Below are 26,988 nucleotides of genomic sequence, written 5' to 3'. Positions count from 1 at the left end.
CACGGCCTCCGCCAGGCCAGCTCGCTCGGCGGCTGCTCTTCCGACTCCCCCCGTTTGGTCCTGCGAGGGAGCAGGTGCGCTCCGGCGTGGACTGGGAGGACCTTCCCCCCGCGTGGTCCAGGAGCCACCTGCGGTCTGTGGCCGGCTGAACTGTTTCCAGGAGAGCCCTTAGGCGCCCCATGGAAGCTGGGTCCCCTGGAAGCTCTGGCAAGGGGACCAAAAAAGGCTTCCTCCGCCTCTTCTTCACGGGCGCCTATAACTAGCCGCCACCAGGACGCTGCCCGCACCTTAATCCCTGGCTGACGGCTCCGGGTTTCCCGAGGGACTTTCCTCAGCGGGCCCAGGCGGGCGCGGCAGGCTCGGCCTTCCTTGGGCCGCCGGCAGAGACCCCGAGTCAGGGCCGAGCTCCCCATTAACCCGAGGACGCTCCTAGGATCGTAGAACCGTCCAGGCCCGGTTGTCTCGGAAGCCGACCACAGGGAGGGGGACACGGGGCAACACAATGGCCTCTCGGTCATAGGTGGTGTTTCCACGCACGTTTTCAACGTGGTTTTTTCAAAGAGCAGGGAGGACACTGCCAGCCCCAGCAGCGTGCCCGGCCCGGCTCTGCGCTCGGCCCAGGGGCCCGGGGGCCGCCTCCGGCCCGAGGGGAGCCGTGGGCTGTGTGGGGTGCAGGGCCCCTTGAGGACTCGGGCAGAAGCCGGGCCGAGGGCCGAGGTCGCCGCTCCCTGTGCTGCCCTGCTCCTCCTCCTCGGCTCTGGGGAGGACGTTTCCCAGGCTGTGCTCCCTGGGGGCCGGGGCCATGACCTTGCCCTTCGTGCGCCCAGAGGCCGCTGGTGCTCCCCACCCAGGGGCTGCTCGCTGGGCCTTCCAGCCCGACTCCCATGACACGAATGGCTGGTGACTCAGGTGGCAAAGTCCTGGGAGTGGTGAGGGGAGGTGCAGTTAGAGTAAGACATCTGGGACGATGCCCGGGTGGCCTGGTTGGTCGAGTGTCCAGCTGTTCGTTTGGATTCAGATCATGATCTGGGGGTCGTGGGATCGCGCCCCGCATTGGGCTCCACGCTCAGCCGGGAATCTACTGGAGATTCTCTTTCTTCCCTCTGCCCCCCCCCACCCCGCCGGGCTCTCCTATGTGTGCACACTCATGCTTTCTCTCTCTAATATAAATAAATAAATCTTAATTTTTTTTTTTAAGAGCAAGACTTTTGGGATGCCCGGGTGGCTCAGCGGTTGGGTGCCTGCCTTTGGCTCAGGTCATGATCCCGGTATCTGGGATCAAGTCCCACACCAGCTCCCCATGAGGAGCCTGCTTCTCCCTCTGTCTGTCTCTGCTCCCTCTGTCTCTCATGAATAAATAAATAAATCTTTTTTTGAAAATTAAAAGAGTAAGACTTTTAATCTTTTGGAATAAAAAAATAAACATTCCTTCCCCTACTTAATTTTAGGACATAAATTTAGAACATGGAAGAGCAGTTGACACACATCTTTATACACATGTGTGGATCTGTGCTATCCTGTGACATTGACTTTGTGCTCGACTCAATTGTAACACAGAGTATCGTTGGTTTAATTTGAAAAGTGAGAACCGAGTGGTATTTATTTTTATTTTTTTTAAGATTTTATCTATTTATTTATTCATGAGAGACAGAGAGAGAGAGAGAGAGAGAGAGAGAGGCAGAGACACAGGCAGAGGGAGAAGCAGGCTCCATGCAGGGAGCCTGACATGGGACTCAATCCCGGGTCTCCAGGATCACGCCCTGGGCTGACGGCGGCGCTAAACCACTGAGCCACCAGGGCTGCCCCCCAGTGGTGTTTAGAGAAGCAGAGGGATGTGAGGAGATGTCTAAGGAGCAGGAGAGTCCAACACAGAGGTCTCGGGACAGTCCCTCTCCTGCCCGTAGTGGCAAGGATCCGGGACAAATCCTGAGTGCTCCACACTACAAGGAACACCACTGAAGTCCCATGTGCTTATAAAACTGCACTCCTAGAGCTAATCCAATCCCCAGCAGACATCCCTTTGCAGTAGCAGTACACCCAAAGTTTTAGTAAATGGTTTGTTTTTACACACAATGTATAATCAGTTGCTTCTGAAAATATATTATTGTGAGCAAGCAGATGAGGGAGACAAAGTTCATTTTTCCCAAAGGAATGTTAAAGGATCGACTACATTTAGGAGAAATAGGGCATCATCATGCCTTGCTTGGAGCTGGAGATGGTGCTGGTATAATCAGGGGTCTTTTCCTGGACATCCGGGTATAGATTATTAGTTAGATAAAAGCTATGCCCTGTCAATATCCAAACTTTTTAGTGTTTTGAAACACAGGTGTTTCTGTCCTATTGGTAAATGAATATTGAACGTTACACTTATCCCCACTTTTACTGACGAGTGTCTCAGTCAGTATCTCACTGCACACCGGGGGTTTTCCATGCCAGCCCGGGATTGGCCCAGGGCCTCCCCAGAGCACAAGGCAGATGTTGCAGCAGCAGGATGTGTCTTTCAAACCCTGGCCCCTCGTCTCCTGGCTGTGATGTGAGGTGTGCGGTGCAGCTTGTCTATCACAGAGTTTAATGTAGGATGGAGATAGTCCCTCCACACTATGGTTGTTGTGTGGATTCAGTGACTGAATATGTGGAAAGTCACTTAGAGCAGGGACAGGTCCTCCTTAAGGGGAAACATTGACTTATCCACATGGTTGGGTCTTTCCTATTAGGACCAAACACCCGAAACTCCTTTCTGCTTCAAAAAATAAAGATATTTATCCCATTATCTGGAACATGGACTTCAACATCTGATGTGAATAACAGCATTTATTCCCAGATTTTACTCAGGTATTATGGGCAAGGGGGCTTAAAAAACATAATTTATGGATGGCACGTGACCGTGTCTTCTCAAAGAAAGTCCTTGCTAGTTACTGATGCCACTGGTCAGCACCGAGATTCTTTTCCTTTTAAAGAAGTTGGAGACACTAGATGAAAGATATTAAGAAGCTATAAAAGTAGATTTAGTGCTGAGTAGATTCCAACATTCTCCATTAATTGGGTGGTTTCAAATAGTGGAGATCCATGTCTCCTTGCAGGCAACAACTTGAGGGAAGATAGAGGGAAGAGGCGGTTTGTGGAAGCAATAGGACCAAGGAGACATGTCCTCCCAGGGGAGAAGCCCATGGAAAGGCTGCCCAGCAGACTCCAAACCTCCCTCGTTCCTTTAGCTGCCTCATCCCCTCAACCTGTGGCTGCCGAACCCCTGGCAAAGGGTGAGCCTGCATAGCCTAAGTCCCTGACACACAAGTGGACCAAAGCTAAGCCTTCCTGGGGGAGTGTCACAGGGGGTGTGGCAGCAGCGAGAGGTTGCTGAGTGCTGCCTCTCAGGCCTTCCTCTTGCCCTACACGGTGGCTGCCCTCCACTTCATAGATCGGGACTTTGAAGCACCAAGAGGTGAAGAACTTGCCTGACATCACGCAGCAGGTGGACCCTATGAGGCCACAGTCCACCCTCCTGACTACCGCCCTTTGCCCCGCTCTGGGTCAGTTGAGTCCCAGACAGACAGAGATGAGCGGAATGTGTGAGGGGCCCGTCAGGAAGAGCACACAGTAGAGGCACTCCTTGGCCCCAGGGCCACCTTCTTCCATCTACAAAGTGACAGCTCTGCAGCACTGAGGGTATTCTGCTCATTTCTTCATTCACCCATGAAAAAGCATGTCTTGAGTATCTTTGGTGAGCCAGGCCCTGGAGACACCACGTCCCCTCAAGGAACCCAGAGTCCTATGTACCGGGGAACAGAGTCACAACCTGGTGTGGGTGCTGCTGGTCATTCCTTGACACGCGCAATGACAGATTGTGAGGTTGCTGTTATGTGTCAGTACAGGCAACCCTGGGGAGTCAGGCTACTGGGGGATTGTATCCATGTCAACATCCTGATTGGGATATTTCGTACCACAGTTTGGCAAGTGGCTACACTGGGAAAAAAAACTAGGTAAAAAGTGCCTACACCCTTTCTGTATTATTCCCTGTAACTGCATGGGGGATTTTAATGATCTCAATACAAAAAATTTAATTAGAAAGGGGCTGTCCAGGGTGGAGTAATACCCATTCTTGCCCTGGGATGTCATGTGGGAAGACGTCATTGGAGCTGCTTGTGACTGGTGAAGGGAGGCCAAGAGAACTGCAGAGGGAGGACCCAGAACCGGGCATTGCCGAGCTATGTGTCTACCCAACCATGAGCCACCCCTTCTTGATTTCTTATTCCGCGGGACAGTAACAATTTCTCCCTGCTTAAAACACTTAGACCTGGGTATTCTGTTATTTGTGACCAAAACATCCCAATTGATGCAGTCTTGAAATTTCACACTATTGCAGATAAAAGAATTACTGGAACAGGCTCACCAGATAAAATGTAGGACAACCAGTTACATTTAAATTTCAGATAAATGACAACAAAAAATTCAGATAACGAATAATATTTTACACAACTACGCCTCAAATATTGCATGAGAGATACTTATACTAAAAATTATTTGTTGTTTATTCAAAGTTCAAATTTTACCAGGTGTCCTCTATTTTTATTTGCTAAATCTGGCACCCCTGTATCAGAATAGGAATCGATGTGTAGGGTAACTGAAAATTAGATTTTTTATATGTCTCATTCGATTCAGCTCCCAATAGAAGAGGTGAAATTCAGGATTTATCATTTAAGGAAAATATATTTTCCTAGTCCTAATGCCATACTTGTTGCAGGGAGGATGACGGTAAGGATGGGATTCTCCCTCCATCAGTTTCAGCCAACGCCTCAGGACAAGAGGGCTCGGCTACACCCACGGTCCACACAGGGAGCACGGCCCGTGGGTGCTTCAAGGGGATGTGCTAGAAGTCATTTGCATGATTCTTGCCCCTCATCCACCTTCTCAGCAAAAGCTACACATTGACTCTCACATCAGTGTAACCTGGAGGAAGAGAGGCCCTTTAATTTTAAGCAAAGTTTGGTACATTATTGTATGGGACTGGGCACTTTGGTTTCTGAAATAAGGCCGTTATTGCTTTGAGAAGTAACTAATATTCTGGTATCATTCAAGAGTGATTGGAAGAGTTATGAGGACCAGTCTGAGAATTCACCCACCGGGCAGGACAGAAGTAGCTCCCAGAAGAGACTGAGAAGGGTGTCAGCATGCAGAGCATGTGGCTGTTTCCTGCCAGGGTCACAGGGCCCCTGCTTTTCAGTGTGAGGCTCTATGTTCCCTTGCCACCAGGCACTGGTGGCACCAGGCACCACCAGGTGCCACCAGGCACAAATAATTTGGGCATTCAGTGCTCTCACAGCCCATTGAGAGGTGTATTATTATCAACTCCTCCTAAGAAGGAAATCCAGACAGGGAGAGAGGTTGAGTAAGTCACCCAAGAATATTATGAGGCAATTATGAGGCAAGGTGAAGATTTGAACCCAGGGCCACCCTCTGTAACCATGAGGCTGCACTGCCTCTCTCATCCAGTGGAGCAAAGCAACCAAAACTACAATAAAGGCTCTATATTTTTAATCCACCACCACCATCAGTTCTAAATCCCCACCAAACTCGTGCTGCACACCAACACACTTTGCACTGTTTGTAGCAAAGAAATGATGACTTTTCAAAATAATAGTGCCGAGAATAGCAATTATCATTTATTGAGTGCATAATATGTACTGTACTAAATCCTCTACTAATCTCATTTAATCCTCTCGGCAAACCCCTGAGAGTTACTTCTTTCCCAGATAAGGCAACTGCAGTTAAGAGAGAATAAATTATCCTTGGCCTGTAAGAAAAAGATTTCCGTCCACATCTTTCGGATCTGCTGCCTGGCCCTTGCCCATCAGAGCACAGGGCCTCCCTGACAGGTTTCCCTCTCCGAGGACAGAGGTGGGCTAATGGACTCAGCCTGGCCAAGAGCAAACTCACCCAGGGCATCGTGGCAATTGCTGACACTCTCTGCCTCCCAATCCTTTCCCTCAGTATTTCCATTTATTAGGGGATAATGCTTCAATATTTGTAATTTATAGCACAAATATCCTTTACCTTGCTCCCTGCGAATACCTGAATCAAATTAGAATTGCCAGCCAGTATACACGCAGGAGGGCACCCACCTTTCTAATGTTTGGATAGTGTTAAAGAGGTCTACAAATTTGGAAAATGATATAGCCACTACCGGGCAGCCAGCGTGCCCCTCCTGATGCATTGTGGGTCAGGAAGAGCACAGTGTTTTGTAACCATGGAAACAAACTGAGTTTGAGAAGCCCAAGCATCCAGATTACCTTTCAAAGATGGCAAAGGGAAAAAAAAGAAAGCTCTAAAATCACTCAGTGCATAGGAATTAGTTCTCAAATATCTAGACCTTAATGAAAGCAATTATTCTGGCCGACTCAGGAAACAAGGAGAGCTTTTACCTACAGAAGTGTCAATAAGTCAGCCACCAATCCCTAAGGAGACTGGAGCAACAAGGAAGGCCTCCCCCCCCACCCCAGGCCTTCACCAGTGCTCTTGCATCCACTCTGTGTCTCTTTCCAGAAGGACACCCCCCTGGACAACCCAGAGGGAACAATCTGCCATCCTCAGCAGCTGCACCCTGGCTGTCTTCTCACCCTTGGAGAAGACATCCCCTGACCTGGGAGCATCAAGCCAGTGGCCACATCGTCAAGGTGGGGAATGCCAGGGCATTTCCCTAGAAAACATCTTTCCTTCTCACACTGGCATTTTCCCAAGTGTTTCTGGGATTATTATTGACAGTTACGCTTCCCATCATGGTCAAATCCAATGGCCTGGGAGTCATTTCCCGCCTCTGTACCCTAAGGAAACAGGGCTGGGTCACATCTCCTTTGTGTCCATTTCCAAAAGTAACTTGGGACATGTCATATTTTTTTTTTTTTGTGGCTTTTACAGACTCCCCAAGGCCAAGGGAACCACAGTCCTCCTCTGCATTCTCGACTGTGGCCTTGGAGGGAGATGGACAATGTCACTGCCACATTCACAGCCTCACGGGCTGCAATGGTTGCTGCTGTGTGTCCATCCAGATGAGAACATTGGGGCAACAGGTATTTTCTTAAGAAAAATTTGGGTGAATTGATGAACTGACTTGGGGTACAGGGTGCCCCAAAGTGCCACAACTCAGCCTGTACTGAGGAGATGGCTGGGAATGAGCTGGCAGGAAGCCCAGAGGATGGAAAGGAGAGCGCACACTCACATTTCCTCCTGGGCCCAGCAGCCAAGCCCCCCACCCTGCAAGGCTCTGCACACCATGGTCACGGATGGTGGCAGCCAGGCCTGACCCAGGCTCCTCCCGCAGACACTGCATGAGCTTTGATTGCAGGAGAGCGTAGCTGGGGAGGTAGCCGGTAACGCAGCAATTATTGTTCATTTGTTGCTATGGTTTTTCTGGGGCCTGTTTGGATCCGTGGATGTCTTGATTATTTTCAATACTCATTTATAAAATGTACTGTTCATCACCAAGTGCTGTGAAACCATCCTCACAGGCTCCCCCAAAAGGAGCCACGTTGGGAAGGGCACTGCCATTTCACGAATGAGCACGGGGAGTGTGGTGTGGTTTTAATAACTGAAGTCAAGGGACAGTGAGAGAAAAGACAGGAAAAGTGGCATTATCGTTCTAACAAAGGAAACTCAGCTTCAGGTTGGATTACATTTGACTTAAAGGTCAAAGGATATCATTTGATATCATGAAGGCTTTGACATCTAGTTGGTGTCACAGTTGGGAGGAAATAATATTTGAAGAACAGAGTTTTTTTTTTTTTTTTTTTTAAGGGAGGGGTGATGAGGCTGGAGGAGGAGACTGGCAACAATGTTGGTTCTCAGATCTTTGGTTTCCAAAGAAACTATGTAGGAAATTAACCAAGCCACAGTCCAATATTTTATGCACTGGAGCCTCTATTCAGAGGATGTTTATAATATATGAATAATCGTTATGTATGCATAAATAATATTAAAATAATATAATAGGTGTGAGCAGTTTAAACAGAGATATCATATCCTCTCTGAGTAAATAAATCATGATGTATTCATGCAACAGAATTCTCTATCACTGTGAAAATGAATGACTTAGAGCCTTGAATATCAGCACACATGGGTTACTTCACAAGCAAACTTGAACAAAAAATAGATTTCCTACCACAGTGGCCCACTTATGGAGACTTCAAATGTGTGTGGTGTAAACATGGCTTAGGTATACATGGCTACGTGGGGAAAATGTGAAGGACATAATTAAGTAAATAATGAGCACACAGTTAGGATGCAGTGATCTCCAGGAGAAGGAGGGGTGACATCGGGAAGATGTATAAAGGTCTCGGCAATACTGGTCCATTCTAATGCTTAAGCTGAGCAGCTGATCTGAGCATATTTGTAATATTATTCCTTCTATCTGTGGGTTCTTTCAAATCTCTTCTTTTGTGTTTATGAGGCATAGTTTTGATTGGCTTTGGGGTTTTTTCCCTCTACTTGAGATCCTTGATTTTTCCCATTGTCCAGGAAGGCTGACCCAGCCTTTGCCCCTGCCAAACAGGGGTGTTCACTTCTAGCTTCACAGAAAATAACTTGCTTGGGTCGGGGGTACACTCTCTACTGTTTTGTATGATAGGATTATAAATTATTTCAAACCCTAATGATTATGATCAACAATAATGAGCAGAGCCAAGACCAGTGGCTTAATTATCCAATTATCAAATATGTGAGTTTCTATTAAAATTAAGTAATTGTGAACCAGGACGACAATAAGAATTTTTTAATTTTTTCAACAGAATGAGTTGGCAAAAATTGTACAAGATAAAGTAAATGATCTATTTTCACTTTCTTCCTTTGTATGATTTTCCTGGAACACAAGCTCACATTAGAGATTACCCTACAACGTCCCTTCCCTCTCTCTCCAACTCACAGAGAGAGAGTTATTTAAACTCACAAACACTTAGTCCCCAGGGCCTCATCCAGGCCCAAACCCCAGCGTGGGGGGGAGGGCAGCCTACACCTCCCATACCTTCCTATTCCCTCTGATGAGTCCCTGTTGAGAGGATGAGCAAGCTCCAAGTCTGGCGATCTGTTCTAAGACAAAGAGCACAGACTTGGGACGGAAGAGAGGCTTTCATTTGACAGCTATAATCTACAATCCAAGCCACCTACTATGTGAGAACATTCTCCATGTTTTAAAACCCTGGTGAGCAGGTACGATTCCTAACTGGATGCAGTAACAAATATAAAGATTCGTGTGCAAAATGGGATCTGACAGCACTCTAGCACAATATACAATGGCAGATGCTTGTTTGCTGGTTTTCTCCAAAGGCACTGCTTTTTATCATGACACTCTTGTAATTTCTCTGGTATCGTTGAGAGGAGGGCACTCTAGTAAGTGGCAATCCTTCTACTGACACCTTCTAGCTTTTGGTTGTCCAGGTGAGCAGGTTTTGAATAGGCAGCAAGGGCAGCAGTACCACTGGGCACACCCTTGGCACAGGAAAAAAGCAAGTTGGGGGGGTAAGGGCACCCCCAAATCCTTAGAACGAGGATGTAAAATAAGCCACCACTACATTTCTTTGGGTTTTGTCTTGGAAGTAGAAGAGCCAGATCATTTCCAGGAAGGAGGCACACACCTTCTCCAGGCTGCCTTCCCTCGTGGTCAAACCACCTTGCTCTGGAGCCTGGGTGCTCCCGCCTTGGGACCACGGTGCCACCAGCACTCTGGCTGCGGCCAAAGCCACCTCTGGGCATCTCCGGCTGACTCAGCATGAGAAATTCACTGCATGACTTCAAGGGGAAGGGGAAGGTCACAGAACCGACTCAGGACACAGAGGGCTGCCAGGAACTCCGGAATTCTGGAAGGTCAAAGAGCAGGAAGCAGCATGGCTCTCTCTTTGCATGAAAAGTCTGGCAGAGATTCTAGCACTGGGCAACAATGCAGTGACTGTGAGCAGACTCCCAGTGTCACTTCCTGTCAATGAGTCAAGGCTCCGCGCAGGAGCCTCCTGCAGGTGCCTCCTCAGGTGTCCACGTTCGGGTCTCAAGGAGCAGAGAGAGGCAGGGTCACTGCATGTCCCTGGACCCACTGACACAGCCCACCTCGGGCCTTCTGCCAAGACACAAGGGGATGATGAACGCCCATTGAATCTACTCCGTTAGCCTCACTAGATTTACACATGCATGCGCGGGCACACACACACACACACACACACACTGTCTCTGCCCCTGACATCCGTTTCCAAGAGTAAAAACAACTATAACACAGTGCCATTCTCCTTATTCCAAGCAAAAAATGCACTCACTCCCTCCCCAGCAGGCGACAGCCCAAAGCCCCAACGGTGGCCCACCGTGGGGCCCTCGACACTGCGATGCTGCTGCTTCATCCTCAGGTCCCACTCGGGTGCACCCCCGCTGTTCTGACACCTGCGGACTACACCGTGGTCAGTACTGGCCAACACAGCGACCGAGGGGAGAGAGGAAGGACCGTGGATTTATTAGCTCACACACATCTCTGTGACATCAAGAAAGGAAACATCCACAGAGGCTACAGTCACAATTTATGCAGCTGCTTTATGCGAGGCCAAAGCTGATGCTTATGACGTCTTTCTACTGTCGTGTTTGTTTTGCCTTCTGCCAGCATCTCAAATGGTGAGATGGCCTACATGGGGGCTTCCCAAATATTTGCTCTTGAGGAATCTGAGGGCTTATTGGTCCTATTAGTAGAGGATTGTTTTAGCGTTCTTCACAGAAATGGAAATGATAAGGCTATATTATTGATACATAGGTTATACGTTCTATATATAGATAGATTTATTTTAAAATATTGGGGCACAGAATTGTGGAGGTTGGCGAGTCCAACATTTATAGAGTGGACCATTAGGGTATAGACCCAGGGAACTGCTGATGTTTTGGCTCAAATCAGAAAGCTGTTTTGTGGCAGATTTCCTTTTTCAGAGGAGGTCAGGCTTCATTGTATTCAGGCCGTCAACTGATTGGACGAGACCCCCCTGCCCACATTATGGAAGGTAATCTCAAAGCCTACTGATTTAAATATTAACCTCGTCTCAACACACCCTCACAGAAACATCCAGAATTATGGTTGCTCACAGATCTGGGCTCCATGGCCCAGTCAAGGTGACTTATAAAATTATCACAAGGGTCATATTAGCCTTGTGTCTTTTATCAACTGCCAACAACAATTTCTTCCATTTTCCCCTTTGTTTCAGTCACACAAGAAATGGGAAATGGCCAGCTGGCAACCTCTGTTTCCACACCGGAGGACCCACGGACTTGGCTGCACATTAAAATCCCTAAACCACAAGCATCCATCAGAGTTTCAGGAATGGGAAGCAAACACACAATAAAAGAATAAAGCTTGAGTGGCTCTGGATGGCTTTTGGACACACCACTAAGCCAGGCTACCGTCCTCAGGTACTCAAGCCAGGACCAAGTGCCGCTGGGGACAGACCCCATAGAAGAAACAGAAGCCCTTGACGCTGACTTGATGTACAGATGTTTGTCTGGGATGATCTGAGTGAGCCTGACAAAGACTTTCAGAGCAGAGCTGAGGGGCTGCTGGAGAGAGGAGCTCTGCTTGCATGGCAGTGCCTGGGAGCCCCATCTTCCTTCCGTGATGGCCAGTTCACTTACTGTTTTTGAGGCACAGATCAGTACTTTATGCCTCTTATGGCCAAACACCATTCCAGTGTATGGATATACCACATCTATTCACGTGGTCTTCAGCAGCTGGACATTTGGGCTGTTTTGATTTTGGTTATTATGAACAATGCCACTATGAATATCTGGACACGCTTTTGTGTGGACACGCCTTCAACTGAAGTCAAGATAGGTATAGATCTAGGAGATGAATTGCTGACCCTCATGTTTAACTTCTTGAGTTTCCGTGTTCCCAGCACCTTGAAAAGCTCCACATAAAATGAATATGTATGGAAGCAAAAAAGAGGATAATCACAATCCTCCTTGTTTATGAGGTGGATGTAATTACCATCCCCATTGTACAAACAGGCAAAGGGAATCTGCAAGAGTGAAATCATTTACTAAAGTTCACATAAAAAGTAAATGACAAGGTCGGGGCTTACATTCGAGTTACCAGGCCCCCAAACCCACACTTCTGTGCATCAGTTGTACCCAGATAGTATGGAGGATGGGTGATTGGCCTTTACTGTCTGTATCAGTCTCCTGTGGCTGCTGTAACAAAATACCACACCCTGCATGACTTAAGACAGCAGAAGTTTATTCTCTCGCAGCCCCAGAGGCCAGGAGTCCAAAATCAAGGTGTCAACAGCACTGGTTCCTTCTAAAACCCTAAAGGAGGGTATGTTCTCTCTCCAGGCTCCTGGTGGCTATGGGGCAAACCCTGGTATCCCTGGGCCTATAGACGCATCTCCTGTTCCAGCTGCTATCACTACCTGGCCTTCTCTCAGGATCTCTGGCTCTCTTCTTCCCTATTTATAAGAACACTGGTCATTGGGGGCACCTGGGTGGCTAAGCATCTGATTCTTGGTTTCAGCTCAGGTCATGACCTCAGGGTCATGATCTCAGGGTTGTGAGATCAAGCCCACATCAGGCTCCATGCTCAGCAGGGAGTCTGCTTGTGGATTCTCTCTCTCTCTCCCTCTCCCCCTCCCCCACCTCTCAAAATAAATAAATAAATAAAATCTTTTAAAAAAAAGAACACTGGTCATTGGATGTAGGGCTGCCCCCTAATCCAGTATGACTTATTTTGAGTAATCACATCTTCAAACACCCTATTTCAAATAAGACCACATTCTGGGGTTTTGAGTGGATGAACTTAAGGGGTCACTCTTCAACCCAGTTCAGAGTCACACATGCCTGAACAGGGGTCTTGGCCTCTCCCCGGCTGCATCACCTCCTGGCCCCGATGCCACTGGAAGGAGTGCAACAGGATATACCAGCTTCCTCTGGCAGGCCCTGTTGCCCTGATGTAATTTTGATACTGTCCCCAATTGACTCAAAGTGTTTCAGCTTGAACAACAGACCACACGGGCTCACTGTGTGTAATGTGCATGAATTGCCTAACACACAGGAAGCCCTAAATAAATGGCAACTTCTATTATTAAAAGAAGCAGTGGTCAGTAATGGGGCCACATGTTTTGGGCAAAGGGTTTCTGTAAGCTGGAACTGAAGGCCAAGCCCACAAATAGTTCACAGCTACAGCTACTAACTAAATGAGACCCCGTGTGCATGTGTGTGTGTCTGTGTGCACGTATGCGGGGTGTGGGAGGGAGGGTAAGTCAGGCCCTGGTTGGAACCTGCAGCAACCACCTCTGGGGTAGCACATCTTAAGTAGCCACGATGTTCACTACAGAGCAACACAGTGTGTTCATGATTGCAGTTGAAGGTTGGGGCTACATCTCGTCACCAACTGCTCCCGTGGCCTAGCACAACCTGACAAACAGCACGACTGCTAAAGTTTGTCGAACTCATGAAAGGGTTACAAAGATACTTCCCAAATCAAGGGTTTTACACTCAGTAGTGGTGACTCCAGCTTCTTGAGATGGACAAATGAACTCTAAATCACTTCCATGTCTTGTTTGGAAAATGACAGGGTTAGACTTACCCTCACCAGTTGCCAGGGATCCTGGAATCTGTGGCATCACACCCAGCATGTTTGCCAAATTGCAGTTTCTGGGGTCCCAGCCCAGACCTGCTGGATCCAAGCCTCTGGGGGTAGAGCTCAGCAAACTCATTTTTAAATACTGACCCTTGTGATCCTTGTGCATTCTTAGAAGCCAGAAAGGCTGCTGCCAGGAATTTGGGTCTGATGGGAGGAGCTAGCAGGGAGGTCTAGGGCCCCACACAGTTTTTATCAACTTATCACCAAATGTGGATTTAAAAATAATCCCAGAACTCTTCAATATGTTCTTTCCTATCTCCTTAAATCTGTAACTCAGTGAGGCCTTTGCATTTTCCATTCAGTTACAGGGAAAGTCTGACATTTCCCTGCAGCTCTAGGACTTCTGTCCAGGGCAGTTGCCACCAGCCACGTGTAGCTATTTAGGCTTAAATGAATCAAAATTCAATCGAATGTAACACTCTGCCCCGCAGCAGTTGCACTAGTCACACTGCCAGTGCTCAGGGGCCACAAGGTTGGCTCCCCTGGCAGTCGGTGCCTAGGGACTTCTCATCCCTGCAGAAAGTTCTTTTGAACAGCATGGCTCTGGGGGAGTGTTTGTCAACCTTGGCTGCACTCGAGAGCCGCCGGGGGAGCTTTCAAAACCCCAGCGCCCGGGCTATACGTAGGCCAATTTAATCACAACCTCTAGGGATGGGACTCAGCAATTTCTACAGGTAGCTTGCACCAGAATCACTGGCAGGATTATTAAAGCAGAGATTGCTTGGAGTGGGGGGTGTGGGGAGCAGGAGGTTCCACCCCCAGAATTTCCAATTCAGTAAGTCTAGGTTGAGATGAGAGACAATGCATTTCTAACAAGTTCCGAGGGAGCACGCTTCGCAATCTACGCCTCAAAAGGAAGGTGACTCAGGAGAGCACCTGCCTGCCCACAGAGCGCCACCCTGTGCCCCGGGAAGGGTTCCCATCACCTTATCCTGCAAGTAGCAGCGGAGAGCAAGAGGTACAACCCTGTCCCTGAACCAGAACACTGTGGCCGTCAGGAGAAAGGCTTTGGAAGGTGCTAGAACCATCTGAGGCAGAGACCCAACATGCAGCTCAAAAGGAAACTTCTCTTTTTCTCCCAACTCTTCTCAATTGTGTGTTTTGTTTTGTTTTGTTTTGTTTCTTTTTCATCCTCATTCCCAAGCCCCCGAGGCTGAGAGCTGCCGCTCTGGCCCTACTGGGCTCTTGAGATGAATAAGCCAGGGGCCCCTTCCAAAGGCTCCTGCCACTGCTGGGAGGGGAAATCTGGGTGAGAGTCTCCAGGTCCTGGGATCCGTCTGCCTCCTCCCGAACAAAAGCAAAGATCAAAATGTGTTCTACCTTCGAGGATGGTGGCCCCCGCTCTGTGCAGCCTGAAACTTCTGGAAGCCAGAGCCCCATGTGTAATATTTCAGGCTCACACTGAGACTTGCAACGAGTCCAGGCCCAAAGGGACAAGACCCAGACAGCCTGCAACAGCCTGGGTCATGAGCCAGGCGTCACCTCGGTACCGGTCAAAGGATCATCCTGCAGTATTAACAGTCACGACACATGAATTTCCTCGTTCTTGCTCTACTTTCATCCCTCTCATTTCTAATTTGGGGCTTCTCTTCATTCCAATGTATAAAAGCATTTATAAGGTATGAGAGTCCATTCCTTGCTTAGCCAGTATTTCCCTCTTAAAAAACAATACAGTTGCTCTAACCCAGTGTCAATCTCTGCACCTTGAAGAAATGAAATATTTTTGCTTCTTTCAATTGCATAATTTCACTCACTTCAAATCTTAAATGCTATTTTGAGGCAAAGAAAGAAAGAAAGAAAGAAAGAAAGAAAGAAAGAAATCTGTTTCTTAATCCTTTTTTTTTTTCCAATTGTATCTTAGGATGCAACATGAGGAAATCGGACCTACCTTGAGCCAAAAGAGAATGTGACAACTGGAAGCGCGACGCCACTCGGACCCTGGCAGCACCAAGGAGCAGAGGATTGGCTCAGAGGATCTGCTAATTTGTCTTGTTCTGATGACTTTCAGACTCATCATTGTTAAAGACATAAAGAACAAAATTATAAAAGCACAACAACCCCGTCTTGCAGGCTTACCGACAGACGTGCATGTCAATGGATTATCCTTGAAGTTTAGACCCGAACTGCATTCATTTCACAGAATAAGACAAAATGTGTTTTGACCCCTCCTCTGCCCCGCCCCCACCCGCCTTCCTCTCCCAAGGATTCAAGTTTCAAATCAGATGGTGCTTTCTTAGGCACACTTGAAGCCAAGCAGGAAGAGATTCCTTCTACCCTGGAAAGGAATCCAGGGACTCGGGCATATTGTAGTTCATTCTTCATTTCCAAGCCCTACTGTGACATTTCTAAATGTAATCCCCTAATTTGGTGAAGAAACCCAGTCCCCCCCCCCCCTTCTAAGGCTCTGCCTTTAGTGCAACAAAGCCAGTAGGTCATACCAGAACTAGGGGCGGGGGTCCTGACTCCCTAGACCTTTGACCATCCTCTTTACCCTGGGCTTCAGCTTTTCAGTTAGGAAGTTAAAGAGAAGAAAAGAAAAATATTTAAAATTCAATCACAAGTGTGTCTATGCATCATTATAAAGAACAGACCTTTGTCCTGTTGCTTTCTAAACTTTCAATGTGAATTCTTCTTTTGGAGATTACTGTTGTACTTTGTTCTTCTGGAAAAAAAGAAAAAGCTTTAAGCACCCTAAAATGAGGTTTTCACCTGATACTAATTTTCTTCTTAGTTATAAAGGCTATTGTTTGTTTGAACAAAGAGGAATAGGAGCTATTAGTAGCTGTTTACATTATAGGAATGAGGGCACTCAGGGAGGAGGGGAGAGAATCTTCATTAATGAGCCAGGGACGTTGATTAAGGCAGACCAACAAAAACTGAGTCGAAAGGGGACACCCGGATTTTTTTATTCTTTCCCTGCAACCAAGACACTAGATTTATCATCTGGTAAATGCCAATAACATATTTTAGACAGCACTAGGTGGGCAGGCATTTAAATTTCTATTAAGCAGTTGGAGTCTGATTAAAAAAAAAAAAAAAAAAAGCCCTCCCTAGAAGTCTAAGCCAGGCGTGTGTAGTCACACCACCATCTTGCAGGAACCAGGGGCGTCCACACCGCATGCACAGGCCGGCCTGCAGACTTGCATGTGGGTCTGATGCACCCAGGGAATCTTGGCCTCTTTGGAGGTGGCAGCGCCTTAAACAAAATAGGCTTTCAATAAATATTTACGGAACCAAGGAGGGAATGAACTTCATTTGCATTAAACCTGACTCATTTATACCTGCATAATTCACTGTTCTCCCTGTGACTTGAACTTTTGCTCAAAGTGCTGTGAAAACTCAGAGCAGAAAAGTTTCCAATGCTTCAAAGCTCCCTGGAAACCCCTCCAACCTGCGCAGGCAGCACAGTGAAGCCCTACGTTCCTGGCCTTAGGATATTTTTATTTTTTTAAGATTATTTATTTATTTATTCATGAGAGACACACACACACACACACACACACACACACACAGAGGGAGAGAGCCAGCGACAGAGACACAGGCAGAGAGAAAAGCAGACTCCATGCAGAGAGCCCGATGCGGGACTCGAAGCCCTGGACTGAAGGCAGTGCTAAACTGCTGAACCACCTGGGGTGCCCGGATACTTTTATTTTTTAAAAAAACCCAAGCCTCTGTAGGAATAAAGATCTGTGATATCATGTGATAAGTATTCTCCTGCTGCCTGGTATTTTGACATGAGACCTGATCCTGTGTTTGATTCAAATCCAGAGCACAGGAGACACACGTCCAAAGTGTGTTTTTAATCTTTGGGTAACAAACTCAGAGATAGGAGAGCAAGAGTAACCAATGCAGATTAAACGCATGGCAGGTTCCCGACTTTTAATAGGATTGTTTTTTAACGTAACACATAATCAAAGCATTCAATGAAGGCATCATTTGTGGGCCAGAGGTCACTCTATTGTCTCCTGAACCAGCAAAGGGGGCCGTGGTGCTAATTCAATTCCCCAGGGAACCCGTGTTTACCAGCGATGAGTCCTAATGGAAAGGCACACGATTTTCAAACTGGATAAATTACCAGGGCACTGCGCCCTGAAGCCTCCGCACCTTGCTGTATTTCTGTCTCCAAAAGAACAAGCCACAGTTCAAAGGACCATTTTCTTCCATGTGGAAATATTTATTTGCTAGCTACCGAAGGGCTGCCAGGAAGTACTAAAGCATTTCATGTTTAGAGTTTCAGGAGCAAATTGCTTCTGCACACGTTGTCTTGAGTCGGTGCATTCTGCTGTGTTCTCTGCCTCTCCATCATGACTTTATATTAATCCCCCCCCTCCCCAAGACTCTTTTATTTATTGCTGCTGGAAAGCCAGGTGCAATGCAGTGGAGCTCCTGGGCAGGCTGGCTGCTTCCTGGGAATGCACACTGCTTGCTCCTGAGCACCTAGGGGTGCTGGCCCCGGGCAGAGCCTTCCCCGGGGGTCTGCGGGAGGCCGGCCACTGCCCGGGGACCCACGGTCACCAACCCGGACCCCTGGAGCCGGGAGGGCGTGAGCTTTCCCACGACACACGCTGCCTCCCTGCGGTCCGCGAGCCCGCGCTTCCACACAGCCCGCCGGGGAGAGCACGTTCCGGGGGGCGGGGGGACCCGGGCTGGGGCGCCCACCAGGGCCCGCTCTGCACCCATTTACCAAAGCGCTCAGGTTGCGTTTACACGTTGCGCCTTTAACAGCGAAATGCTGCCCTTTTGCGCTCAATTCCGACCTACGCTCCACGGACTTGGGAGGATTCTCCGTCGCCAAGACCCTGCGGCTCGGAGACGTCCTGGCAGAGGTGACGCGGCTCGGCGTCCCCGCCGCGGAGGCCACGAGGCCACGAGGACACGGTGGCGCGCGCGCCGGGGGGAGCGGGGCGGAGGCGGTGCCGGGCCGGTGCCCCCCGCGCCCCGCGCCCCCGCGCCCCGCACACCCGCCGGCAGGGGGCGCCCCGGCCCCCCGCGGAGACAAAGGCCCGCCGCGCCGCGGGGCGTGGAGGCGGAGGGGCCCCTCCCGGCACCGCCCCGCGCGCCCGAGCGGCCGGAGAGGGCGGGCCTCCTGCCGGCGCCACCTCCTTCCGCGGGGAGGAGCCGCCCCGCGCGGCTCCCATTTTCTGCATTGTCCCGGCAACGTGTCCCGGCGCCGCGCGCCGCTCTCCTCGGGGCCCGCGCTCGGCCAGCCTGCGCCCCCCCCCCCCCGCCGGGAACACAGCGGAACGGCCCGACCCCGGCGCCTCCCCCTGCCCCGCCTCCCCCTGCCCCGCCTCCGCCCTGCCGGCCCGGCCGGCGACCCCATTCCCAGCACCCCGAGGTGCGCCGGGTGCGCTGCGCCCCGGGCCCGCGCAGGGCGAGCTCCCCGCTGCCCCCGGCCCCGGCCCCGGCCCCGGCCCCGGCCCACCGCGCAGGGCGAGCTCCCCGCGGCCCCCGGCCCCGGCCCCGGCCCACCGCGCAGGGCGAGCTCCCCCGGGCCCCGGCCCCGGCCCCGGCCCACCGCGCAGGGCGAGCTCCCCGCGGCCCCCGGCCCCGGCCCCGGCCCCGGCCCACCGCGCAGGGCGAGCTCCCCGCGGCCCCCGGCCCCGGCCCCGGCCCCGGCCCACCGCGCAGGGCGAGCTCCCCGCGGCCCCCGGCCCCGGCCCCGGCCCCGGCCCCGGCCCACCGCGCAGGGCGAGCTCCCCGCGGCCCCGGCCCCGGCCCACCGCGCAGGGCGAGCTCCCCGCGGCCCCCGGCCCCGGCCCCGGCCCACCGCGCGGGGCGAGCTCCCCGCGGCCCCGGCCCCGGCCCACCGCGCAGGGCGAGCTCCCCGCGGCCCCGGCCCCGGCCCACCGCGCAGGGCGAGCTCCCCGCGGCCCCCGGCCCCGGCCCCGGCCCCGGCCCACCGCGCAGGGCGAGCTCCCCGCGGCCCCCGGCCCCGGCCCCGGCCCCGGCCCACCGCGCAGGGCGAGCTCCCCGCGGCCCCCGGCCCCGGCCCCGGCCCCGGCCCACCGCGCAGGGCGAGCTCCCCCCGGCCCCGGCCCCGGCCCACCGCGCAGGGCGAGCTCCCCCCGGCCCCGGCCCCGGCCCACCGCGCAGGGCGAGCTCCCCCCGGCCCCGGCCCCGGCCCACCGCGCAGGGCGAGCTCCCCGCGGCCCCCGGCCCCGGCCCCGGCCCACCGCGCGGGGCGTCCCGTTTGTGTTTGAGCCACAGCACGGCCGCCGCGTCGCCCCGCTTCAGAGCTCTGCAAACTTCGCGGGGCAACCCGCTGGGACCTGGGGCCGGCCTCCCCCGCGGCCGCGGGCCCTGATCGCCGTGCCCTGGGTGCCCTGGCGCCCACAGCCGCAGCCCGCGCGCGGCTGTCCCCAGGCTCCCACCCGTAGGAGCGCCAGTGGGTCACGAGGACCTGGGTCGCCCTGCCGAGGGGGTCCGAGAGCCTGGTTAACGTCACAGAGCCGCCAGGGGACCGAGGGTCAGCCCAGCCCTGGCCCGGTTCACAGGCTGAAAGGCGGCTTCTCCCCGCAGGCCCGCAGGCCCACCCACACCCGTGCCTAAGGTCGGGGGCCCCAGGCCCTTGGTCATGCCGCCTCAGACCTCTGCAGACTTCATCAAATTTCAGTCTCCCTGGCCACTCAGGTCTTTCCAAACAGTTAAAGGGTGAGGGGGGAAACAAGAAACGCCAAGTTTGGGAATTAAATTTCCTGTATCTTCACTGCATCACAACGGAACCCGGAAGGGGGAAGACTCAATTAGGAGCCAGGCCTCTGGTGGCCCCAGGGCACGGTGGCTGCCTCCTCCTCCCCACCAGCGCTGGGAAGATCTGAGCCCTGGGATGATGACATATGGCACTGGATACATTTTCTCTTTCTTTTTGGATAAAAGTTTTATTTCAGACAGAAGCACAAAGCCACCACTGTCTTGAAAAGCCCAGGGCTTCGCCAGGACTCAAGGACCTTCCAGAAGGAAACAAAAAGACATTAGCTCTTGATTAAGACAAGTCAGTGCCCCTGGCTGGGCCTCTGGAGCCCTAGCACCCCCTTCTTTGGGGCACCCCAGCGCGGGGAGCTCCATCACCACAGGGAGTCTCTCTCTGTCTCTGTCTCTCTCTCCCTGTTACTCATTAAATAAACCCCAGACCTGAGCCTGCCCCTCCCCCAGCCTATCAGCCAGGACTCAGTTTACCTCCTGGATTCCCATGTAAAGCCACAGTGATGGCTGTTCTTACGCACTTTGACATGCTCACTCACTGAGCTCACATCGACTGAGCCCCTCCAAGTGCCAGGTGCATGCCAAGTGCTGTCCTAAGCACCGGGAGTTCGGGAGTTCGTCAGGTCCTGTGGCTTCCACATGTCCTCCAGCTCAAATCGCAAAGCCTCGTGCATTGGGGCTCTGCTGTGGCCCAGCTGTCCCATTCAAGTAAGCTTCCCACTGTGGCCCACGGAGCCCTCCCTCCCTCGCCTGTGGGCTCTGCCGTCTGACACCTATTCTTCCCAGTTCTCTCTGAGCTACTTGGTCCTGGACAAATGAGCAGGAGCAGGGAAGTGGCTGGGGTCTAGCCCCAAGGGCCTTCTCTTTTTACACCCCCCACCCGCTCTCCTCTAGAGCTTACATTTTTAATTTCATCCCAAGCACTTATTCCTCCTCCTCCTGCAAAGTAAACTCGCATCTATGTGTCTTCATAAGCAAACAGCAAAGAACCAACAACCCCTCTCCCGTCTTTTACCACCAACAACTTGAAAGGGATAGTTTCCACCCTTCTTCAGCTCTACTGACTCTTAGATCCAGAGAATCTGGCTTTGAAATCCTTCTATCACTGTAGGACATTGCTCTCTCAAAGACCACGGTGACTACATAACCAGGGTCTGACTTTACTGTGGCTTTCGTGTCCTGCTTTACCAGCTCCAGTCTGCTTCCAGGATGTGGCTGAGTCACAGCCATATTGTCAAAACGGCCAAGTGTCCCAAACTAACAAAATACACTAACAGCCTCCAGTGGGGGCAGACTCAAAGGTGGGGTTTAAGTCCAGAGATGAGACCAGAAATTTAGAATTGAAGACCCTATACCACAGAATTCCAGGTGTATTATCTATTACCACATAATGAATTACCACCCCCCTCCTCCCTGTTTGGAGGCACCGGACAAGAAACAGTACTGCACACAGCTTCCCTTGGTCAGGAGTTCAGGAGAAGCTTAGCTGGGGGTCTGGCCCAGGGTCCTGACCCCGCAGGCCATGTAGGCTGGAGCTGCAGTCTTCTGAAGGCTTCATGACTTCATGCCTAAGTCTCTGTAGGCTGCTCGTCTGTCCTCATCACACGGTGGCCGTCTCCCTTCAGAACGGGTGATCAAGAAGTGTAAGGCGGAGGTGCAATGTCATTAAATACCACAGCTTGGAAGGCGCACGGTGTCAGCTCTGCGTGGTCCTGTTGGTCACACAACTATGCAGTACGGGACGGGACTACACAGGTCATGGACTCCTGGGGGCAAGGCTGGGTGGGGGCCATTTGGAGACCACAGCAGGGCAGAGTGAGACTGGAAGCAGGAAGGAACCCGGCATATATGACGACCTATGGTGCTTTTCAGATTTTTTTCTTTATCTTGTTTTTTGTTTTTGACCAGTACCCTTTTAACAAAAAGCCTTTTATTAGAATGAGAATTGATGAACAAACAAAAATGGAACTGTCCTAGTTCAATCCATGCTGGGCTAGTAGCTCCCCTCCTGGTGCCCCGGCTCCTAACTCCGCTTGCACTCAGTGATCCTCCAAAGGGCAAGACCCAAATCCAGGAGGTGTGAGAACATGGGCACTGTCACACACTGCTGGGTGCCCTGGATATTAGGAACACTTGATGGAAAGCAGTTAGAACTAGCTATCAGAATTTGAACACGCATGTCCTCGGGCCTATAAATTTTACTTCTAGGAATCTATCCCGTACGTATGCTTATGTAAGTACATTTGTATGAATGTAGACGTAATCACATTCAGTACAGGGTCTCAGAGCAACATTTGGGAAATGGTTTGGGTTTTTTTTTCTTTAAGATTTTATTTATTTATTCATGAGAGAGAGAGAGAGAGAGAGAGAGAGAGAGAGAGAGAGAGAGGCAGAGAGAGAAGCAGGCTCCAAGCAGGGAGCCTGACGTGGGACTCGATTCCGGGTCTCCAGGATCACACCCTGGGCTGAAGGTGGCGCTAAACCGCTGAGCTACCCGGGCTGCCCAACATTTGGGAAATGGTTAAGTGCCCTTGGGTGACAAAGGACTGCTTCAACCAGTAACAGAGCTGCCGTGCAATGGGATGCTCAGCACCTAGTGAAAAATTGGGTATGTTTATTTGTATTGATACGAAAATATTTATTGTCACATTAAAAAAGCCAGCTACAAAATACTACTTATGGTTGGATCCTATTTTTGTAGAAAATATATGCACATACATACTTTTATAGTCACAAAGAATTTCTGAAAGGTGTTAACATGGTTTTCTTCAGGGAGGTAGGAATGAGGAATGTGTAGGTCAAGGAAGAGATGAAGAGATTTCCATTTTTAAATTTACACCGTTTAATTTTTTTTACATTGCTTTCAACCCGTTTGTGATGAATCATTCTTTTATTGAGACACAATTCATCTACCGTAAAATTTACCATTTGGAAGGGTGTAATTTGGAGGTTTTAGTATAGTGACAAGGTCATACAGCCATCGGGGCTAATTCCAGAGTAGGATGGATCACTCCGATAATAGATATTTGGGAAGTGAAATAGGAAAGCTGACTCAGATTACTGTTTCTTGGTGTTCAAGCTCGCTTTGAGGGACAGGTCACGGGAGACTTCTGGATCCCCCATAACTATGCCCCACTCACTGCACACCCCGTCCATAAGTACTCCTGTTGTGTATTTTTGTTTGCCGGGTACTTTGCTGACTCTGGGCTTCTCGCCACCAACCGCCTTCATCTCCTCCATTCTGGATGGTCACAGGCAGTGATTTTGACCAACCTCCACCACTGACCATCCTTCAGCATTGTATGTTGCTGGATATTTCTGATCCTCTTAGACACACGGCCCCATGGGCTTGGACGCACCAAGTGCGGGGAAGCAGGATACTCCATAGGTCCATCCCAGGAGGAAGGAGGAGGGTCTCCCACACGGGAGCTTGGCCCCTGCCCTTCCTGCGTCTTGCTATGACAGGCAAAACAACGCTCTTCTCCTGTTTGCTCCTTTCTCCAGGTCACATAACCAACCTTGCTTTGCAAGCTCGGCCCTGCTACCGCTGGCGACAGTCCTGTATTAGGGAAGGAGGAAGACCAGAAACCCACAATCTTCACTTAGAAGCAGGCATACGCTGAGCTTCTCTGACCCTGCGTGGTGTAGTGAGTGGCCTTTTCTGTTAGGGGTGAGTCAGCACTTGGTGTCTGGATTCTCCCCAGTGATGGGCTCCCAACGTGCAGCTCCAAACCCTCCTGCCTGAGCCTTGATCCTGGGTGCCCAGTCCCACCAGACAGCATCCTGGGGTTCCCCAGAGCCTGGACACCTTTGGTTTCCTTTGCTGGGCTCAGAGCCAACGAGCACCCAACCCAGGCTCAAGGCCTGCAACTGATTGCATTTCCTTCATATACTTTCACACCTGACCCTGACCCCCTGGTTTGGGGACTATTTGGGGGATCAAGCCTCTCCCTGGAATAACCAAATCCCTGTCTTTGCACATTCCTCCGGCAAGTAAGTCAACATGTTTGGATTCTTCATCCTGCTGCATCCAGAGGCCAGCCGGAAGTGCCACCACACAAACCCAGAGAGACAGCACCCCCTGCCCGGTGTGTATCTGACGCACACAGAGATTCTACGCTATTTATAAACCCCATGAAACACGTAATTAAATCGCCAAACCTGTGAGGCTCAATACATTTAAATGGGTTCTGACTCATCCTGATGTCTGTTTGCAGAATCTTAGCAGAAAATGTACTTGAGGAGCCAGAGAAGAGGACTTAGAACAAAATAAAATGTCAGTGAAACGAAATGTCACGGGCTCCTTTTCTTATTCATCTTCCAACCAGAAAGACCCGGCAGGGCTAACTGATTTCTCATGGTTTTGAAGAGTTTTTGTACAAACGCAAGGGTAGAGATCACTGCGGACAAATTTGTTTCTGGGAGGCAGAGAATTTTCCCTTTTGTTTTAATGCAGTCAGAAGAGAAACTAGCATATGTAATGAATGTTTGAATAATGTCAAATTGGGGTGCCTATAGGGGCTCGGTTGGTGAAGCGTCTGCCTTCCGCTCAGGTCGTGATCCCGGGCCCTGGGATGGAGCCTCTAGAGGCAAGGAGTCTGTTTCTCCCTCTGCCTCTGCTGTTCCCCCTGCTTCTTTTCTCTCTCTCTCTGTCTCTCTCTTTCTGTCTCACAAATAAATAAATAAAATCTCTTAAGAAAAATAAATAATATCAAATTAATCTTGAATTGTTTGGTCAGTTTACTTCCTTATCTTTGCACGTGGGGGAGGTCTGAACATGTGGGTTCCCCAGGACAATGTCAGAGTGGTTGCTTGTTTTGCGGCCTTCCTTTCTGAGATTGCTCTTGCCCATCACTGCACTTTTTCTTTTAACCTAAGAAGGTACAGGTTCTCTCTGCTCCTACACATACAGGATGTGAGCTGGCTCAACCAGGTGACCTTTTAAAATTAGTCTATTTTCCTAAATAAATATATTTCCTAAATAAAAAACAAATGGTGGGCAGCCCGGGTGGCTCAGCGGTTTAGCGCCGCCTTTGGCCTAGGGCGTGATCCTGAAGACTCGGGATCGAGTCCCACGTCAGGCTCGCTGCATGGAGCCTGCTTTTTCTCTCTGCCTGTGTCTGTGCCTCTGTGTGTGTGTGTGTGTGTCTCTCTCGTGAATAAATAGATAAAATCTTTTTTTAAAAAATGGAGAAAACAGGGATCCAGACAACTATAAGAAGGGAAACCCTCAAAGCTGTGGTTTGGTTCCACAGGCCCTCCTTTGCAGGTTCTGACTACACACGTTGGTCTCAGGAAGGAGAGCTCTCCAAAGCCACACGTTCACCCCGTTGTACGGTTCTGCTCCCACTCTTCTCAGCATCCCTCATATGTAAAACAAGCCTTTGTTTACAAGCCTTTACTGTGTGCAAAAGTCACATTCGGCGTTTAACCTGGAATGTGGTCCAGTACTGTGATCAAGATACAAAATCCCGAATGTCTTTTGTATGGCTTCTCCATCCCCTGCTCCCCTGATTCCTCCCAACTCCTTACCTTCTCCTTTCCTGTCCTGGGGTCTCTGCACCCTTCTGCATGCCTGAACACGTGCCACAATGAGCAGCACGCACCTGCTCCCCACAGCCCTCTGGGGTGGGTTGCTGAGCACTTACTGCCGTGTCCCCCACATAGTGTCCCCCCTCCACGGGCCAGACCTGGAGTCTCCCTGAGCACCCCAGGGCCTGGCCAGATTTGTGCCGCCCACCTGTGGGGCTCTGCATGGCCTATAGCAACAGCCCAGCAAGGTAGTGAGCAATCCCTGTGCATCAGGCCCTGTCCTCGGAACATCTCAGAGGGGACTGTCGCCTTCATCTCCCTTTAACGGATGAGAAGGCAGTCTGCGTGCCCTGCCCAAGGCAACCCTGCGGCCAGAGGGAGAGGCAGGATGGTGCCAGACAGCCCAGGGCTCTGCGTCTCTCTGCCCCGAGCAAAATCCCATTGCTCAACATGGTGAACGGGCCACCAGGCCATAGTAGAAAGAGGTCATAGGTTCGGCCTGGGCTCTCACCAAACCACCTCCTACATCCTGATTTCTTCGGCAGCAGAAGAGGACGGATGGCTGAGCCCGTCTTGCCGAGTCGCTGCGCCATCCCACCGGCTCGTTCATGGTGCTTCGAAGACACTCTATGGATGTCGACTCTTGTCATCGCCGCCTCTCACCCCCCTCAGTCCCAGTCTCTTATTGTCTCACTCTTTAGGTCTCCTACCCACATTACTTCTCCCAGCACAACTTGAAATGTTTGGGTCGCGGCCGGGTGGGGTGGGGAGCATAGAGGGTCGAGGGGGAACACTGTCGTAGCCAGAAACAGAGCATGTCCTCCTGAGCCTTGGCGGCTGCAGGCCACCATCAAGTCCCCTGGGTGCTCCCACTGCTCTCTTCTACCCTCTGTGACCCGCTGGCTGTTCCACTTTCCCTGGGCCTGCAGGACCAGTGCCTTCCTCCTGCAGCCGGCTCCCAGCCCGGCCCACCCTTCCTTCTGCAGCGACATCAGCGTGTGCTCTCGGGCTCTCACAGGGCCAGGTTACGCATGCATCCAGGGGGCTGTGCTGATTCATCGTGAATATTTGGACGGGACTAGATGGCCTGCTTTTCCTGCCCATGTAGC

General features: G+C 51.1%; 1 protein-coding gene across 1 annotated transcript; it reads left to right on the top strand.

Moving 5' to 3' along the window:
- Positions 1-802: 802 nt before the first annotated feature.
- On the top strand, positions 803-20,194 carry LOC121481907 (basic proline-rich protein-like). The gene is made up of 3 exons (XM_041739493.1): positions 803-836; positions 18,368-18,555; positions 18,614-20,194. Exons 1-3 carry the CDS (start codon positions 803-805, stop codon positions 20,192-20,194), a joined length of 1,803 nt encoding a protein of 600 aa, XP_041595427.1.
- The last annotated feature ends 6,794 nt before the right edge of the window (positions 20,195-26,988 follow it).

Source organism: Vulpes lagopus, chromosome 24, assembly GCF_018345385.1.
Source record: "Vulpes lagopus strain Blue_001 chromosome 24, ASM1834538v1, whole genome shotgun sequence".
Lineage (NCBI taxonomy): Eukaryota > Metazoa > Chordata > Mammalia > Carnivora > Canidae > Vulpes > Vulpes lagopus.
The sequence above is the reverse complement of the archived record's forward strand: the minus strand, read 5'-3'. Positions and strand labels throughout refer to the sequence as shown.

Bases quoted from the DNA above. Each gene is read 5' to 3' on its own strand.
- LOC121481907 (XM_041739493.1), top strand. From the start codon at position 803: ATGACCTTGCCCTTCGTGCGCCCAGAGGCCGCTG. The intron at 837-18,367 runs GTGCTCCCCACC...CGCCTTTAACAG, and splicing joins CGTGCGCCCAGAGGCCGCTG to CGAAATGCTGCCCTTTTGCG. The intron at 18,556-18,613 runs GTGCCGGGCCGG...ACCCGCCGGCAG, and splicing joins GGGGGAGCGGGGCGGAGGCG to GGGGCGCCCCGGCCCCCCGC.